The sequence below is a fragment of the Polypterus senegalus genome, chromosome 5 (genome assembly GCF_016835505.1).
Source record: "Polypterus senegalus isolate Bchr_013 chromosome 5, ASM1683550v1, whole genome shotgun sequence".
Lineage (NCBI taxonomy): Eukaryota > Metazoa > Chordata > Cladistia > Polypteriformes > Polypteridae > Polypterus > Polypterus senegalus.
In genome coordinates, this window is record NC_053158.1 from 193,684,653 (window position 1) to 193,705,009 (window position 20,357).

At 35.7% G+C, this 20,357-nt stretch overlaps 1 protein-coding gene across 2 annotated transcripts in view; it reads right to left on the reverse strand.

Annotated features, from left to right (window-relative positions):
- The window catches only part of waca (WW domain containing adaptor with coiled-coil a), a 138,337-nt gene that overhangs the window by 38,187 nt on the left and 79,793 nt on the right, over nt 1-20,357 (reverse strand). For both annotated transcript variants that reach the window (XM_039753881.1, XM_039753880.1), the window contains exons 6-7: nt 3,253-3,368; nt 2,710-3,021 (exon numbers count right to left, since the gene is read on the reverse strand). In XM_039753881.1, the coding sequence (XP_039609815.1) occupies nt 2,710-3,021; nt 3,253-3,368 (428 nt within the window). The remainder of the gene's footprint in view (nt 1-2,709; nt 3,022-3,252; nt 3,369-20,357) is intronic.

The window sequence follows — 20,357 nt, forward strand, 5'->3', positions numbered from 1 at the left end:
TGATGTGTAGCAAACTTTTTTTTTTTTTAATTTCATTTTCTCATGTCAGTATTGCCATGATGAAGAGATTTCTCACTTGAAACATCAGCATTTTAATAGTTTTGCTGCTCTATTTAAAGCCACCAGCTTTCTTCTTGCAGATATACAATCAGAACACATCTTTTGATTTCCGGTCCCTTCAATTTTTTTTTCTTTTTTATTTACTCTTTAGTTAAAACTTTTGCTTTTCAGTGTTGTTTGAATTACAAATTTGTTTGTGTCCTGGAACATTACTTTCAAAATCTATTTGCAATATATACCCTTTAATTGTACATACAGGTAGTCCCCAGATTATGGACATCCGACATACGAACAGGGCTGCATCTGTGATGCATGCGACTCAGTAACTGCCGCTCTATCACCTTCGGTCTGGGGACGGAGGCTGGAGGGGGGTGATTTCGCTGCTCGCGCAGTGTAGTGTAGTGTCCCTTGGGTGGTTCCCGGCGACAAGCGGTTTCACTGCCCGCCCACCACACACTGCTGCACCGTTCATTCTAGGTGGGCAGCTGGTAATGCTGCAAGCAGCGCCCCGGTTGTGGCTGAACGGAGGCCACTGAGGTTAAACGGGGCGGCAGGGGTAGCATTGTAGTGTGCCTCGGATGGCTGCATGTTGAACGGGGGGGCGGTGGTGTTACATATGCTGCAGGTGGTGGTGGTGTTATGTACGCTGTAATGGAGGGAACTGTGATGTGGGCTGGTGATGAGCCGCCCTTCGCTGCCCCCATTCATTCTCAATAGCAAGCCTGCCTGTACTTGTACGCACATAGCAGGAAGTTGTCTCTTGTCAGTACAGGGTGGCCCAGATCTAATTATGCAGATCCAGATCGTCTGGATGACTTTGATTAATGCAGGGACGATTCCAGTTCGATGCAAAGACAATTCTTCATGTCATCAGTTCACACACTTCTCGATGGTCTGGGATTTTTCAGGTGATTTTCTATGTAATAACCTGAGTAAGTTATAGCGTAATGAAAATTGCATAATTAGATCTAGACCATCCTATACATCAGATGTGTTGACGATGGGTGCCTTCCTGCTGTGATAGCGTGTACAGTGCTGTGCAGAAGAGCTCATCTTAACCTTTTGTCTTCACCCTTCAAGAATGTCTCTGAAACACAAATCTGATACAAGTGCTGGTGATACAGTAAAGAAGAGAAAAACCATCACCATTGAAAATAAAGTAGAAATAATACAAAGGTCAGAGAGAGGTGAAACTCCATCATTCATTGGCAGAGCACTTGGTTACAGTCGGTCAACAATAGCATTTATTAAAATAATGTACCTGTTCCGACTTACATACAAATTCAACTTCAGTACAAACCTACAGTCCCTATCTTGTACATAACCCGGGGACTGCCTGTATGTGTAACTTTTGTGTCCCCTTCAAGCCCTTTTTAGGTTCAGTTTTTCCAGAAAATCACTTTTATAATCTAACAGTCAACTTAAGGCGCTGTACATTGACTTTGTGTCTTAATATATTTTGAGTTCTACACCAGTTTTGGAAATCTTCATCATCATGTTTAATGCTTTAATGTAGAGTTCAACCTTTAAATTTCATTGATCTTTTTTCATGATAATGTCTTTTCCTAAAATATAAGTATGTGATTATTCATTTTTAATTATCATAATACTGCTCATTACTTTTTTTAATATAAAAAAACTACTTTTCTTTAGCATTTAAGTATTTTTTTCACATTATTTTCCCAATTCACTAATTCAAATGAAAATTTAAAAGTGGTTTAACTATGCATAGGGCCACTTCAAAAGAGAATCAATTAAATTTCCCCTGGGGACAAAAAGTTATTTCTGTCTGTCTATAGCATCTTTAACTAAACATACTGTGCCATAAACCTAAAGACCTTTATATTCTAATACAGGTCCTAACTCAGGAAATGCTAGTGAGATTGTGATTATACCCTTTGGCTGACCAGCAAGTACCAAATCCCAGGTAGAAATAGAAAACCGTTACATAGGTTAAGGTGACCTGAACGGTTAAGTTTAGCATTTTTGCCAGTGCCACCCTCATCAGGAAAGTGGACTGAAAAATGTACGTTCAAAGTGGGAAGTCTTGCAATAAAAGTCCACAGTATATATGAGAACATTAAAAATCCTTCCCTGAAAAAAGGCTTCAAACAGTGTTAGGTTAGTTGTCTTGATTTTGGATTTTCATTATCATTTCAATGACACTAATCCACATACTAAGTGCTTGTGATTTTGTAGTAATGGTAGGACAACAGACAGCAAGTACTTTCTGCTGGACAAATTTTTCCAAAAGAAATAAAATAACTCAACAATCTTTGTAATACAAAGCACCTTTGACACCACACACTTAATCATCATGGTATTTAGCTTTTTAAACAGCATACACCAACAAAAAAAAAAAAAGGTGCTTTACATGACCACTAAAAATACAGTACCAAAAACTGAAAAGTAAAATATCGAAATAAACCCAACTGTTAAATAAGCCATTGCTAGACACCAGGACTACCATGGAAGTATGTTTTCCAGATTTGATGCCACAAATGACAAAAGGTGCTATTCAAAATAGGATTATCTAGGATATTTATAAATGGTGCCCAACAATAGTATCATTATTGATTCATTGCACCATTCCATCTCCTGCAAACTTCAAATGATGTACTTTGGGAACATAGTGCACATTATACATACCTTTCCTTTCTGCTTTCTGTACAGGGGTGGAGGATGTAGGTGTGGGTAGTTTCGACAAAGTAGCAGCTCCATTTGCAGCAAAAGACTTCTTTGGCTGATGACCAGGCTGGAGAGTAAAAGGACTAGAAGGAAGAGTGCTTGGGGTGACAGCAGCAGGATGAACCACTGGCTTGCTGGGGTGCTGTGATGAGGCAGAACTGCTCTGAGTCTCTGCTCTCGGCAATCTGTAGTCTCTGTCATTGTGTCTGCTTGTCTGAGACAAAATATTCTGAGGATGTGCATTACCGACCTCACTGGAATGCTTCTCTTCCACTTTAAATGATATACAAAGAGAGGTTGCAATGGAGGGGAAACCACAAACATTGAAGTTAGAAAGATTTAATATTATGCTGGTTAAGAGTCTCATGTAAATTAACACTGTAATTTGATACTTAATATATCCAATATTCCTAATATATGTAAACCTTGCCAAAATACAAACAACTTAAATATTACATAAATATATTTTGTAAACATGTTGGGAATTTCAAATCTTGTACTTACTTCCACTGGAAAACCCACTAGCGGCAGTTGCCTGAATGGCTTCTCTTCTGTAATCTCTATCTTTGGGGAAAATGTTGACTGCCACCTTAGTAGTACCTTCTTTCTGCCGTTGCTCTCTGAATGAAGTATCAAAAGGAAAAGGATCTTAAGTCTTCAAACCTAACAGTAGATCATACAGGGAAACAAAAAACACTCCAAAAATCTACAACTTTTCACAAACACTTTAGCAAAGATAACTACTTTTACATAAACTCTAAAGAAGTTTCTGATACGACCAAAAATTTAATGGCAATCTCTAAATTCATTACCACAGTAAAGATTAACAAAAATTACTGCAACTGATGACAATGCATTGCATTTTTCAAATGCCTCAAAGCACCACCTGCTTAGCACAGTATATAGCCAATTCTACGTTTAACTGAATCATGCTAATGTTTCAAGAGCTAATATTCCAATGCGATAAAATTCCATTATAGTAGAGACACATTAACTCCCAGTGGTCAGAGTAAAATGCCATTACAAACAGAACTATATTTGGATTGATTTTAAAACATTATTTAGGTAAACTTCACACAATAGTAGTACTCTACCTTCTTTAAGGGAAAAGAAATAAATAAAAAAATAAATAAAACTCTGACTGTTGGACAGTTCACAGTAAGGATATCACATGTACTCAGTAAGACCTGCATAGCAAGTTATTATTTACCTAATTTGCTCACCAGACTGATAGCATACCAGATGTTTTCCTGCAACTACAGATGAAACAGTAACTGCTAAAAGGATAAATGGTGCTAATACCCTTAAAGTGATTAACCCTCCTCTGTGACCTTGGGTTAGGAAAAGGTGGCCATCCCCCTGACATGTCAATAAAGTAGACTAATAAGAGAATGACATCAGAAAGACCATTTGTTAAATTATTGCACTGCACCAAGTTTGTGATGCTCTATAATGTTAAGACTATTGTTTCACTGAAACATTCACAAAACTGAAGGGTGAAGAGGTGGACAAATGGTTTAACATGATGCCATATGTTAAAGAATCCCCACAGCTTTCGTTTGTAATGACCACATTAGAGAACCTCAGTCATACTTCTGGTTTCATTGAAACATCTACATAACTTAAGGGTAAGACGGGGAGCTGCGCAATGGGGCTGTGCAATGTCATAAAAGTTCACATCGTCACAGCATCATTTTAAAACATTGATAATATACAACACCATTGCCTGCGTGCTTTGTGCGGGTGTGTCTGGAGGGGCTTTACAAATAATTTGCTGCTATGCTCATGCATCACATATTGCGTATACATGGTGGAAGTTTAATTCATACTCTTTTCTGCTATGAATACAGGTGTTAACAACTAGTTCATTTGGAACCCTTTTTTGAGATCTGACACAGTTTCCACAAAAGTCTGCTTCGTTTAGGTAGCAGTGGACATGACATGCCAATAATATCCTTGTGTGAACCAAAACAATCTTATCGAGACACTTTGGAAAAGATATTCACGGTGCAGTACCAAGTGAACCATGGAATAGTCCTCATGAGGTATGAATGTAACCCGACATGGAACTGGATTTGACTACATGAAACAATGTGCATGCTGTGGTAGTTACGCCAGGTTTCTGATGCCGGTAATACAGAATCTCGTTTATAGCATAATGAATCAAGGGTTATCATGAAGCATTAAAAACAATAAAAAGGTACAAATAAAAACACACATAGGCACAAAAGTAAAACAATTATCATAAAACACAAAGTGCTCAATTACCAGTCAATCACAGCAAGCCAAGCACCTTGCTTGGACATGCATTAGATCCTCAAATGAGTGTCTCTTTAGAATTTCAAAAGCAAAACTTAAAAGTGGTGAGGCAGCCTTCTGCTGTTGTGCACCTAAATCTGGAAGAGGCTGCCAATAGGAAATCGCCAGGCTAATACAGTAGAGCACTTTAAAACACTGCTGAAAACACATTACTTTAACATGGCCTTTCTATAACTTCACTTTAACTTAATCCTGATATTCTGTATGTTCAATTCTTCATAACTATTCATGGTGGCTCTAAAATCCGTACTGACCCCTACTCTCTCTTCTGTTTCTTCTTCCGGTTTCTTTATGGTGGTGGCCTGCGCCACCATCATCTACTCAAAGCATTATGATGCTCCAACATTGATGGACTAAAAGCCAGAAGTCTGCATGACCGTCATCATCGAGTCCTTCCGTGAGGACCCTAAATGCAGGACTGTTTCATTTATGTTAAGTAGAATGCCCAGAGGAGACTGGGCGGTCTCATGGTCTGGAATTCCTACAGATTTTATTTTTTTCTCCAGCTGTCTGGAGATTTTTTTTGTTTTGTTTTTTCTGTCCTCCCTGGCCATCGGACCCTACTCTTATTCTATGTTAATTAATGTTGACTTATTTTAAATTCTTTTACTTTTCTATTCTTCATTATGTAAAGCACTTTGAGCTACATTTTTTGTATGAAAATGTGCGCTATATATATATATATATATATATATATATATATATATATATATATATATATATATATATATATATATATATATATATATATATATATAAATAAATAAAATGTTGTTGCTTAGGCTAACTGCTTCTAATCTTACACTTTGGAAGTGAGGCTCACAATGAGATGAGGTGTTCTCCCAATGTACACACTAACTTTGACATATGTAGTAAAAGTTAATCAAGCAATCCAAAATGAACATTATTAACAATTGTATACAAGAATTAAGGCAGTACATGTGATCCGAGATGAACTAAATTGAGGATACGTTCATGGCTACTGGATGGTAAACATAGATCAAACATGTAAAAGAAATTTAACTGCTATATGTACCTTCACAAACCTGAAGCACCTGACCTCAGCAGAGCTGGCTTTTTATTTGTACAATTGCTTATTTTAAATGGCCCAATGTAAGAAGATCATGACGTGGCCACAGAGTATTACAGATACGTTTAGTTTGCGTGAAAGTTTGTAGCATGAAACCTTCTTGAACTAACCAGAAATTGAAACAAAGCAGCGAATCACCCCCTGACTCAGAACAAAGCAAACTGACTGAGTGCGAAAACATCTTACATGCTTGACAGCTTTACTATTAGCTGATGACAAATGCAGTTTGATGCTTTCAGAAAATGTCTGCAAACGTTTGGAGTCCATCAATGATTTTTATTTACATTGATGAAGTGGCTGCCAATCAATGATGGACAAAGACACTGACCATTGTCCCAGACCTATCTGGCATGTCTAAGCAGTGGAAAGAATTTTATCAACATACTGAAAATGGAAAAAAAAAAAATTTAAAAAAGACAACGGGCCTCCTGTGTGGCTATTGTAACTACTGGCAACATTCTAATCAGATACAAAATGTACCCTGAATGTAACACAAACAAAAATACAAGGCAAAAAAAACATCTAAAAGAAAATCTACAAAGAGCAAGAGATCAATTAGTGCAGCTATACTGGAAAAACAAATGTCTCAAATATTATATGTACAATGTGAAACAATTAATAACACCCTCAGTTCAAGCATGATGTCTGCCCTGCCCTTACAAAGATTCTGTCCTCAATGTATATGTATATGCTAATCTTTAGCATTTATTACACTTTGATATACCAAGTGCAAGGTTAAATAAAGGGCTTAAAATTCAGACCAAAATATACTTTGAAAGAAACAACTGTAAGTTTAATGAATTACTTTCTAAGAGTGTGTGATTTTAGTCTTGCTGAAAGCTTATCGGCCAAGTTTTAGCCTGTTTAATAAAGATTAAGGCAAAAAAAAGGGAGGGGTATCTTTTATAGTCATGAATATTAAAAATTATGTTTTCATTTGAAAAACTGGACACGAACATAGGTTAAAAATTCTGGGTGCTACATGAGTACTTCTGAACCAAGTATAGAATTCTATCAATGAGATCATTAACAAGCTAATTTTCAAAATGCATTTTTAAAACATTCATAGATATATACAGGATGTAGTTCTAAGTGATTTACATAATGTCAAAGAAAGGGTTACAAGAAAAACATTAAATTAGGTAAGAATAATAATGAAAAAGCAATGAAACTAAATAAATTAAAACACTTACAATGTATACTTCCCCTGCTAAAAAGATGCATGGAAACACGGCAGACAAACCAAAGTGCTGCTTGTTGCCGTTTTTAATATATACAGCTTCCGTAAACTACATGTTGTCAATCAGTTGTCACTTTGTTACGAGTTCTACCTTTCATCTAGCCTTCAAGGAAACTGAAATATGCTTCTTGTGAGGTACTTGAAACTGTTTTACATTGTTAACTGTGCAACTCTCCACCGATTACTAAATATCAATGCTGCTGCACAAAATCATTGTGGCCTACTCTATGGTCTTTACAAGATACCTGTAAAAATCAAACAAACTTATGAAACATGTAAAGACACTGTGCTACAATTCTGTCTAGTGTTACACTCTAGGCTCTTGCAACCTTGAATCAAATTAAGTATATTAAGTGATGGATGAAATGGCAAAACCAATGGAGTATTGACTCTACTACACATTTGACAAATCACCGTTTTTTTCCCAAAATCTACACAATGTTCAACAGTGCTATAATATATGCACTTTCTACTTTTTCATGATCATGTTAGCATGTTCTTGCTTAGACTCCAATATACACCACTGTATTAATTATAAATCAGATTTTAAGCTTACCTAGCAAGAACAGAATCCAACTAATGGAGCTCTCTGTCAAAGGAAGGGCTGGTTGATAATGGACTTTAATACTATGACAAATCTGGAAGTGCAATAATTAGTATTTTTCAAATTGTTCTAAAAAACACTTTAAAAGACTGAAGATCACCTCTATATAGACATGTGTCATCATATATATTATATCTATCTATATATCTATATATATCTATCTATATATCTATCTATATATCTATCTCTATCTATCTATCTATATCTATATCTATAAATATATCTATATCTATATCTATATATATATATAGGTTGTCCAAACAGAGACTAATGCACAGCTTATTTTCTCACAATATAAACCATGAAATATTAGAGAAGGAAAAATTTTTCACAAAGTAACAATTTCATGATTAGCTGTACCTCAAAGAAAAAAAGCCCCTAGAACATTACTTTCCAACCATTTTTGTTTTAAATCTCCACTACTTTCCCCAAACAACCCCGCCGAGTTTTCACCGGAGGTACTGTATTCAATACATGGCCAGTTTTCCTAGTATCTCTGCCTGCCAGTCAATATCATCTCATTAAACATTACTCGAGCTCTCTTGACCTTTTTATACAAGCAAAGACAAAGCTCTCGATTCATTAACGTCCCAATTATAGATCCTAATACATACATATTAGAGACATTATAATTGACATATTTTTAATGGTTTCAACGAATGCATCTGCATACAAGTGGCATTTCGGGTCTGACAGTTTCACTTTCTATAATAAAATAAAATCATCAGAATATTAAAGAACTGCATTTGAGGCCAAGCAAGTTGTACTTTGCACCTAACATTAAATCTTTCTCTACAGTACTGATAGGCACTTTACAGGGCTGGCACCAAGGAAAAATCTGAAGAGGCAGGTGGTCTTAGGGTGGGAACAGAACTGCTGCAAGTACCAACTGAACTTTACATTCAATCCCAATGGACACAGAGGGTGGTAATATTGCATTACCCAATTACTAAATTATAATCAAAAAAGTACTGTATCACTATTGCAAAAACAGACCCTAATGGACTCAATGATAACCAGGAAAAAGTAGTTACAAATGTTAATGCAAAATAAACATGCAACACATTGAATAATTCACAACTATTGTAATTAGGAAGCTCAAGTCACTTACTAAACAAAAAAATACACAAATCAAAACAAAAATATAATGGTCAGTAATGTTTAGCCCATAAATGATAAATGAGCATTGAATAATTCACAAAAAAAGAAAACTCTGAAGGCTATTGTTTTTATTCCCAATTGTAATGTTTCAGTACTGAGTGAAGACCACAAAAAATAAACAGAAGAGCATTTACGGCATGGGAATGTATTGTTTTTGCTAGGACAGCAAGTATTTTTAGGGAACAAATTAAATAGACAAAAGTGTTTTTGGCAAAACGGTAAGTTAGTACAGTCTAACTTAGTCTCCTTACACCTGTTGCTGGTCCACTCAGAGGCTCAAAAGCAATCAAATATATTTTTTGGAATTTTGTTCAGCAGGGCCCTGTTTTTTGACTGGGAATACTGCCTATGTTTTACTGTTTGCACTTTCATACCAACTTAAACCAAACCATTTCCAAAGAGTAGAGTCAATACCACCTGTTCTAAACTCTTCCTCTTCTGACCCTTTTTTAAAAACAAAAAAAAAAAACAAACCTTGCACTCATCACTACCAGGTAATATGGTCAGAATCAAACAATCACACACTGTCAAAGCAGCAGTCTTTGCACATTTTATTCAACTCTTTTAAACAAGTTGTTGAAAATCAAACATACTGAGTATTATATTAGCTTTTGTATATTGATTTTTCAAAAACACTGAAATTAAAATTTGATAAACTGCCTAACCCTAGCCAGCAATTTTCACTTCATTAGAACCAAGAAAGATTTCTCAAAATATCCATGAAAGATCAGAATAGTTTTGATGTTCTAATCAGTAATATTTTAAAATAAGCTTATAAAGCACAGAGAATTTATTAATTAAGGTATGTTTACAAGCCTTAAATTTTATGCCGTTTGGCTTGCTCTCTCTCTCTCAGGGGTGGGGATCGATCTGTTCTTAACATTATTCTTTTTTTTTTTTTTTGTAAAAACTTGATTGCTATGTATGGATTGTAATAAAATTAAAAAAAATAAAATAAATAAATAAATAATAGTTTTGATGTTTATTGTATGAAATAACTTAAGGAAAAACTGGTATCACTTCAGATAATGTGTCCCAAATATGCTGTGCTCACCATGTAATTAATTGTATAAGTAGAGAGTAATTAGGTGTTATTAACTTGTACTTACTGTGTAATACACTGTAATGCTACAATACTCAAATGTAATTGTTAAACTACAATTTTTATAAGTACATATGAATATTTATTGTGGAATAACAATTGCAATTGAGTACTTAATTATAGCATTACACTGTGTAACACAGTAAGTACAAGGTAATTAACACCCAATTACTCTGTAATTATACACATAATGTACATGTTAAGTACAGCATAATTAGGGACACCTAACCGAATATTACACCAAAAACAATATCCTTTATAAAAAAAAAAAAAGATTCAAGGATTCCATTGTTTGGGAGCATTTTATTCTGAACACAGATTAAAAAGAGATTGTCAGCTGCAAAATGTGTAGGTCTGATCTCATATAGCATGAGACGTACAAACATTTGAACAGTAAACATACTGTTACAGGCTCTGCAGTCCTCACTGGAAGCTGAAATGTTATGAGATACAGATATATGAACACAATGTTTACTAGGCTAGGCATAATGGCATGACTTTTGGTTTGAAGTGAGGAATAATTCGAGTCATAGTCCAGAGCTCTTTAATGTAAATAAAACACTAGCATGTGTGACAGAATTTCATGACAGGTAACTAAAAAATGTGCCATCAGCCACTAGCTAGTAAACACCTTCTGTGTTTCACCTGCCTTACTTTTTGTTTTTAGTTTTATTAATTGCATGAAGGTAAAGCAGGATCAGGTGGGTCAATAACAGTATGTTAACCAGTTAACTAAGCAAACAAATTAAACTGATGATATGCAGGAGCAGAGAAACAATGACAGGAAAACTACCTTTGCTTGTTTTCCTTACAAGTTCAATATTATGCCTTAAACTAAGAAACAGAAGAACAAAAGCAATGGAAGCTTGTCATTTTAAGCATGGTTATAAAGCTATTTCAAAAAGATTTTGAATTCATAAAACAACTGTTAGACATACAGTGGTGTGAAAAACTATTTGCCCCCTTCCTGATTTCTTATTCTTTTGCATGTTTGTCACACAAAATGTTTCTGATCATCAAACACATTTAACCATTAGTCAAATATAACACAAGTAAACACAAAATGCAGTTTTTAAATGATGGTTTTTATTATTTAGGGAGAAAAAAAATCCAAACCTACATGGCCCTTTGTGAAAAAGTAATTGCCCCCTTGTTAAAAAAGAACCTAACTGTGGTGTATCACACCTGAGTTCAATTTCCGTAGCCACCCTCAGGACTGATTACTGCCACACCTGTTTCAATCAAGAAATCACTTAAATAGGAGCTGCCTGACACAGAGAAGTAGACCAAAAGCACCTCAAAAGCTAGACATCATGCCAAGATCCAAAGAAATTCAGGAACAAATGAGAACAGAAGTAATTGAGATCTATCAGTCTGGTAAAGGTTATAAAGCCATTTCTAAAGCTTTGGGACTCCAGCGAACCACAGTGAGAGCCATTATCCACAAATGGCAAAAACATGGAACAGTGGTGAACCTTCCCAGGAGTGGCCGGCCGACCAAAATTACCCCAAGAGCGCAGAGACGACTCATCCGAGAGGTCACAAAAGACCCCAGGACAACGTCTAAAGAACTGCAGGCATCACTTGCCTCAATTAAGGTCAGTGTTCACGACTCCACCATAAGAAAGAGACTGGGCAAAAACGGCCTGCATGGCAGATTTCCAAGACGCAATCCACTGTTAAGCAAAAAGAACATTAGGGTTCGTCTCAATTTTGCTAAGAAACATCTCAATGATTGCCATGACTTTTGGGAAAATACCTTGTGGACTGATAAGACAAAAGTTGAACTTTTTGGAAGGCAAATGTCCCGTTACATCTGGCGTAAAAGGAACACAGCATTTCAGAAAAGGAGCATCATACCAAAAGTAAAATATGGTGGTGGTAGTGTGATGGTCTGGGGTTGTTTTGCTGCTTCAGGACCTGGAAGGCTTGCTGTGATAGATGGAACCATGAATTCTACTGTCTACTAAAAAATCCTGAAGGAGAATGTCCGGCCATCTGTTCGTCAACTCAAGCTGAAGCGATCTTGGGTGCTGCAACAGGACAATGACCCAAAACACACCAGCAAATCCACCTCTGAATGGCTGAAGAAAAACAAAATGAAGACTTTGGAGTGGCCTAGTCAAAGTCCTGACCTGAATCCAATTGAGATGCTATGGCATGACCTTAAAAAGGCGGTTCATGCTAGAAAACCCTCAAATAAAGCTGAACAACAACAATTCTGTAAAGATGAGTGGGCCAAAATTCCTCCAGAGCGCTGTAAAAGACTCATTGCAAGTTATCGCAAATGCTTGATTGCAGTTATTGCTGCTAAGGGTGGCCCAACCAGTTATTAGGTTCAGGGGGCAATTACTTTTTCGCACAGGGCCATGTAGGTTTGGATTTTTTTTCCCTCCCTAAATAAAAACAACCATCATTTAAAAACTGCATTTTGTGTTTACTTGTGTTATATTTAACTAATGGTTAAATGTGTTTGATGATCAGAAACATTTTGTGTGACAAACATGCAAAAGAATAAGAAATCAGGAAGGGGGAAAATAGTTTTTCACACCACTGTATAATGGGGGAACATTTAAAACAATGGAAACCATGCCAAGAATTAGTAAAAGGTAATTATACATTAACATTGAGGTCTTCCAAACCTACCTAGCTGGCTCTCAAAGGAGGGTTTTTTTTTTTCCCCCCAAATGAACAGTAAAGGGAGACTTAGCAGAAACAAGAGACTACTGTCAAAAAAGATCTTAGTGGTCGCCCGGAACCTTTCCAGTGACCATCTAGACAGCTTAAAGAGTTCTGAAAGTGGGGTGTTTTCTGGATAGACAGACCCTCTTGTGCTTAATTCATGCTTTGACAAGAGGTGAAGAAGGATGTTCAGGTAATACGTACTTCAAACTTCAGCGCTGGTGAATGGTTTGTAAAGTTGATGGGGGTTGTTTCCTTCAGCAAGATTGCAGAAAACTGGTAGCTAGTTATAGGAGACTACTCTATTAAGTTATTGCTGCATACAAGTTATTTGCTGAAAAGGGGCGATTTACTTTAGCACATAAGTGTACGAGGTGATACTTAATGAATCAGTCTTATCACAATCTAATAATCTATGAGTTTAAATCCGTTTTTAAAGTATGGAAAGTTTATTTACAATTTTATCTCTATATATCGGAATGCCTGACACATTATATTCCAAATCGTAACCTTAGATCTTCAAATGAGTGTCTCCTTATAATTCCAAAAGCTAAACTTAAAAGAAGTGGTGAGGCGGCCTTCTGCTGTTATGCACCTAAAATCTGGAATAGCCTGCCAATAGGAATTCGCCAGGCTAGTACAGTAGAGCACTTTAAAATACTGCTGAAAACACATTACTTTAACATGGCCTTTTTATAACTTCACTTTAACTTAATACTGATACTCTGTGTGTTCAATTCATCATAATAACTATTCATAGTGGCTCTAAAATCCATACTGACCCCTACTCTCGCTTCTGTTTCTTTTTCCGGTTTCTTTGTGGTGGCGGCCTGCGCCACCTCCACCTACTCAAAGCTTCATGATGCACCAACATTGATGGACTGAAAGCCAGAAGTCTACGTGACCATCATCATCAGGTCCTTCCATGAAAACCCTAAATACAAAGAGGACTGTTTGACTTATGTTAGGTAGATTGCCCAGAGGGGACTGGGCGGTCTTGTGGTCTGGAACCCCTACAGATTTTAGTTTTTTTGTTTTTTCTGTCCACCCTGGCCATCGGACCTTACTTATTCTATGTTAATTAATGTTGACTTCTGTTTATTTTTTATTGTGTCTTCTATTTTTGTATTCATTTTGTAAAGCACTTTGAGCTACATTTTTTTGTATGAATATGTGCTATATAAATAAATGTTGACTGATTGATTAATTGATTAAGAGCTTCTCAAAACAATCTCTCTATATCTAATACAACCACCTCCTTTAAGGGTTCAATGACTTTTAAATAAGACTGTAAATACTGGCTGTCTGCATTTAACTAATTTTATATTTGTCAATCCACATACCATTAAAAGGTTACTCAAGTACTGCATTTTAAAAATCAGTAGGAAAAAGAAACAAGCAATTCCATTTTGATGGCCAATGAAAATGTGCTCAAGGGTTGCAGGTAGTCATTTTCTGGTTAGTGTCAAGGTACTGACAGCCAAAATACATGTTGCCACACAAGCGATTTTTTAATCATCCCACTGGCACATTTTTAAAAAACACTTTCCAGTATTTCACACAGTACCAACTGGTGCTGGATAACTCTCCATTCCATAAATTACACAAAAAAGTGTTATTTGTTCACTCGGCTGTCCTGGATTTAAGAGTAGATTTAGGTTAAACACTCAAAAAACTTCAGTGTCAAAAATTTCCAACACAGAATATTAAGAAGGGGGCCAATTAAATATATTAATTTTTTTCCTGAGAAACCCTGTCATTTTTATACTTAGAAAATTTTATAACAATACAGTCCTACTCTATTCAAGTTACTTTTATACCGCTTTATTAAAAAAAAATAGAATTGCCTCACAAATCAACATTAAAATAAAACACTGCTCTTTTTATCTGAACTTTCAGTAGCGTAAGGCGTTATCTGTCGTTTGAGATAAATGCAGAGCCTGTTTAAGAGGAAAGGCAGCTGAGCTGTCCTCTCTCCCTTCACCTGAATTTCAGAATGAACAACAGGCTGAGACGTACTAAGCAACTTTTGGAACACATACAATCCCACAGGTAACTCTCAATAACTTCTGAATTTTATTTAGACCAGTGTTAATCAAGATATGTGGACAGGTCTCCACAAAAACAAATCTGTGTAAAAGGAATAGTTGGAACTAGCAATTAGTCTTCAGTTCAGGAAGACAACTATTTCATCTGTTTTGCCTACTCTGATGAGCATGCCGATGTAACTTTAATAAGCGAGCAACTCTTAGGTAACTCCAGATGTGCTGTTCTTAAAAGCTCTAACTCTGCGCCGGCAACTGAAACAGAAAGTAATATGTACCAAGAAAAGAACTTCAGGAACTCAACCCCAAAATATTAAAACTGGTTGTTCATAAGATAGCTTGGTGCAACGTAATAAGTTACATTTACCTATAAAAGCTTCAGAACATATGGCAAAGAACCCAACACTGACAGCCAAAGAAGTAATAGACAAGGATAAAACGAAGGCTCTAATAACATAATGCAATTTCTCCACCAGAACTAGGATCAATGACAACACAAATCCAAAAAACTATAGGATATCATATGAAAGCTGAAGTACCACTGAACCACTTGATTTTCATCATGACAGATTTAAGTTTTAAATAGGCAGTGTAATAGGAGAACTGGTCAGGCCACAGTTTGCATCCAGTGGTTTGGTCGAAGAACAAAAAGTCCTTGTGATGTGCTTAAGCTGCAATGCTACTTTCACAGAACTGACACTGTCAAGGTACAGTAGTTCTTGTATGTAGCTATGGCAGTAGTAATGTCATGTCTAAAGCATGGCACCCCAGAAAGACAATAGACAAAGACATCATTACAGAAAGAATGTAGAGTGTTTTGCTTGGGGAGAGATGTGCCACATTACCCTCTGCACAAAAGCATCAGCTTTTCACCATATATTCCACATAACTATAATGAACTTTTGTCATTATAAATACTTCCAATGTTATACTCAACCCCAAATTGGTTTCGGTTGCATGAAGTACCACTTTTTTCAGATACATTTAAATTTTTATCCAACATATTGAATGAAGTAAAGACAACATAACTTAGGAAGAACAATTTCAGGAAGATATGACTTAGCAAACCCATCAGTGTTGATCATATTTTAAAAACTGTGCGAAGTCTTTTGATAAATAAAAGAAAATGACTACTGTTATCTTATTTTGCTCTTGATCGCCTGCTGTAAATGGATATGCATTATGCACTATATAGTGTAAAAGAGTAATTAATGGTTATCTATGTCATGAACTTAACACCACTGGAACTTGGTGCCAATTGCTTAACTTTCATGCACTCTTCATACTGGACAATACGGTTGAATTTTAAAAGGCCAAAAAAATGTTTGTGTGCAGTGGTTTAACAGCTTACACAAAGCAGTTTTGAAAGAAAAATGCTTCCAAATTATTGAGGATTCTCTTCATATTGGTACTTAAAACATCCAAAGTGTCAGGTGATCTAGGTTTGACATTATACTAAAGTTTTTTGAAAACTGCTGCAAATAGAAAAACAGACTTACTTTATAAAAGAAATTTCTTAGGATCAGTCTACTAAAAATGTGTTTAGCATTTTGCATGTCCTTCGTCCTATGATGCAAGTCTCTCCAATTCGACAGAGCACTTGTGCTTTGTGAATGAATCACTGCTGGATTACAACACCCATTTGCTGTTTACATTATGTAAGCTCTTTTTAACTGGGAAATCTCAATCTCCGAGAGAGCGAGTAAGCAAAATTCAATGTAGTAATTGTTACCTTTCATGATTAGTATATTGAGGCAGTTTTAATTTTAATTGCTTTATTAGATCTCTGCGACCTAAAATTTGATGACAGTTTAAAGTCAAGCAAAATGACCCCTTTCACTGGCTAACTAAAAAGATTACAATATGTAAGCTTTTGAGGCAACTCAGGCCCCTTCTGCATATTGTAATCTTTTTAGTTAGCCAATAAAAGGTATCATTTTGCTGGACTTCTCATAACATCGCATAATGGCTAACACAGTACAACACCCTAATACTGATGATAGTTTAAGACAGGGGGAGAGTGAAAGTCTATTTCCATATTTGGATAAACATTAAGCCTTTTCTTCTACTGGTATCAACAATTTCTCACCAAAAAAATGTAACTTGAAATTTAACTACTTGAAATCATTTTATATAAAAAGCTCCAAACAGGTTAGTTTGTTTTGCAATTTATCTTAAATTAAATGGTATACATAATGATTTGTAATGTTATTTTGTGCCCACTTAATATGTTGAAACACACCATTGCTGTACTTTAAGTTATTATGATGAACCTCAGATACCAGACTGAAATATTGGGATTCCTGAATTCTGCATTTCTCACAGTAACAAATAAAATAAGTGTAATAAAAGCAGCATCAAGCTATCATTTATTAAATGGGTTTGTTTATACAAAGTCACTGTCTTACTCTCAAATAAATAATTTTAACATGTTGAAGTGTAAAAAACAAATGTTAGTCTTCAAAACACTGACAAGTACATTCATCGTTTATGAAAGTAATTTCATAAACAGGATATTAAATATACAAAAGTTGACTATTCAATACAATTTAGTTTATTTTTATACAGCACTCTTTGCTATGTGCAGCCACAGAGCACTGTGACAAGTTCACAGGTTCACAAATATAAACTTTACAAAATTACTAATTACATAATGAAAACAAAAAAAGGCAAGAGTTGCCTAAACAGACAGAAAATTGATTAATATAAATGGAGTTGAACAATAAATTACTGATTATTAATTGTATTGGCGGTTTATAAACTATTTTTTTCTGTTTTTAAATAATAAAAAATTTTAAATAGATGAGTTGTGTACAAGTCGTTAACTCGCTTTAGTAAGAACTGTAAAACATGGTACCAAGTTGATTTTTAGGCTGTTATATTAATTAACAAGAAAGAGTGAAAGAAAAAGAAAAATTGATAGGCAGCCAAAATAAATAATGCAAAACTAACTAAGTCCTTTTGACTAAACCTTCAGCAGGTTATTCAGCAGAGAAGTAGTTCAGTTAAAAATATTTACTCAAATGTCTATGTTTCCTTATAATTATGAACAAATGCTATGCAAATAAAGATATACAAGTAATTTAATACCATTTTATATGTTATGAACTACAATGAAGATGAACTTTTGTTATGACTGCCTCTAGGATGAATTCACACAAGTAGTACGAACACGTGATGATCTCTGCAGTCATTCCAAGTACACCACAAGGAAGGTCTGCTAAAAGGAGTTGGGCTAGATGTTTGTGACTTGTGTTGATTGGCAAAATACACCAATGTGATCTTTGCAATGAACATGCCGCATTCACCAATGACATCTTCACCAAGTACTTTCCTGGAAACTGACTAAGTGGATGGATTAGACAAATATTTACTAGATAATCCATGATACTTTGCATGACATAACAGAGCTGTAGCACCCATTTTCAGAACTTTCGGGAATGTTTACTGTAAGATTGCTGCTAGATCTGCATGTCAAGACCCTATCCAGGCAAAATTGCACAAGTATGCAAAAAAAAAAAAAACCTTGCCAGTGTTTTCATTTAAAATGTGTAACACTGATCTCCGTGTCTTACAGCACAGCAATGTATGGCTATTTTGTCCTCAAAAGTCAAAACAAGCCTTAAAGGAGACCTCTCACCACAAAAAGTCAGAATGAGACCACTTTCCTAGCCTTTCTGGGACACATAAAAGACCATTGAACTATTAGAATCCATTCGATTACTCCTTGCCCATTAACTTCAACACATTTAGTAAAGTCTGGCAAGTTAAACATTTCTGCGAAGCAAAATTTGTGGTGTTCACTTTTCACTATTGGAGGCAAAGAATCACAGTCTCAGTCACTCTCACAACTGATGCTGCATTCATGTGCTGCAGTTCAGTCAGCCTGCAACTTCATATTATCTGAAGAAGCTGGCATCAAAAACAATTGAGAAAGCATTGGAAGATACCAAAGAAATTTGAAAGACCATTCCTTTGAAAGTGAAATTTAAAGAGAGAAACTGAATTTATTGAAGGAAAGCGCTTGTTTGGATGAACAAAACTTTCCTAAAATCATAAACATTGACTGAATTTTTTTTAGTTTTTTGAGCAAGAGAGAATTTTTGACGCATGATAATGCTTAAAAACTCTTTTCATTTAGATTAATAGTAATTATGTGTTTGCACACAAGAAAATTCACTTTATGAAGGGATCCTAAGGAACAGATTAGCTTAGCAAAACAGGGAAAGCCTATACTTCAAGATAGAACCACATATTGCTGTTAACAGAGTAAGCGCTTACTTTATATGTACTTTAAAAGTAACATGCTTTAAATGAAATGTTTACATGTAATGTTCTTACCCTTTATTTCTTTAGAGACAATTGGAATCCATTCATGGAACTTGGGGTAAACTAACAAAATTATATTGTGGGTATAGAAAAGAATCACCCCCTTCGAAATACAGTAATCCCTCTCTACTGTATATTGCGCTTCGACTTTCGCGGCTTCACTCCATCGCGGATTTTAAATGTAAGCATGTCTAAATATATATCACGGATTTTTCGCTGGCTCGCAGATTTCTGCGGACAATGGGTCTTTTAATTTATGGTACATGCTTCCTCAGTTTGTTTGCCCAGTTGATTTCATACAAGGGACGCTATTGGTGGATGGTTGAGAAGCTACCCAATCAGAGCACATATTACGTATTAAATAAAACTCCTCAATGATATACGATATGCTTCCGTGGGCACACTTCAAAGCTCTAACAGCCCGTATTGATTTTTGATTGTTGCTTTTCTCTACTTCTCTCACTCTCTCTGACATTCTCTGCTCCTGACGGAGGGGGTGTGAGCAGAGGGGCTGTTTGCACAGAGGCTGTTTGCTTAGAAGATACGGATGCTCCTCTAAAACATGCTGAAAAGACTACCTTTACATTGATCCCTTTATTGCGGCGGCTTTAAGCTTCGTTTACTTAAGAGCCCAACAGCCCTATTGATTTTTGTTTACTTTTCTCTCTCTCTCTGACATTCTCTGCTCCTGACAGCACTCCTTTGAAGAGGAAGATATGTTTGCATTCTTTTAATTGTGAGAAAGAACTGTCATCTCTGTCTTTTCATGGAGCACAGTTTAAACGTTTGACTAAAGGGTGTTATTTCATGTCTAGAGGGCTCTAAAAATGTTAAAAAAACGTATTTAGAAGATCGTAAACATGTTTCTATGCTCTAACTGCGAAAATATTAGATTTATAAATAAAGAATCCTACTTCGTGGAAATTCATTTATCTGTCTGGAGCGGATTAACCGCGATAAACGAGGGTTTACTGTATAACTGTGCGGAGAATATTTATAAACAGTGTGGGAGAGTTTCTAAGGGCTTAAAATATACA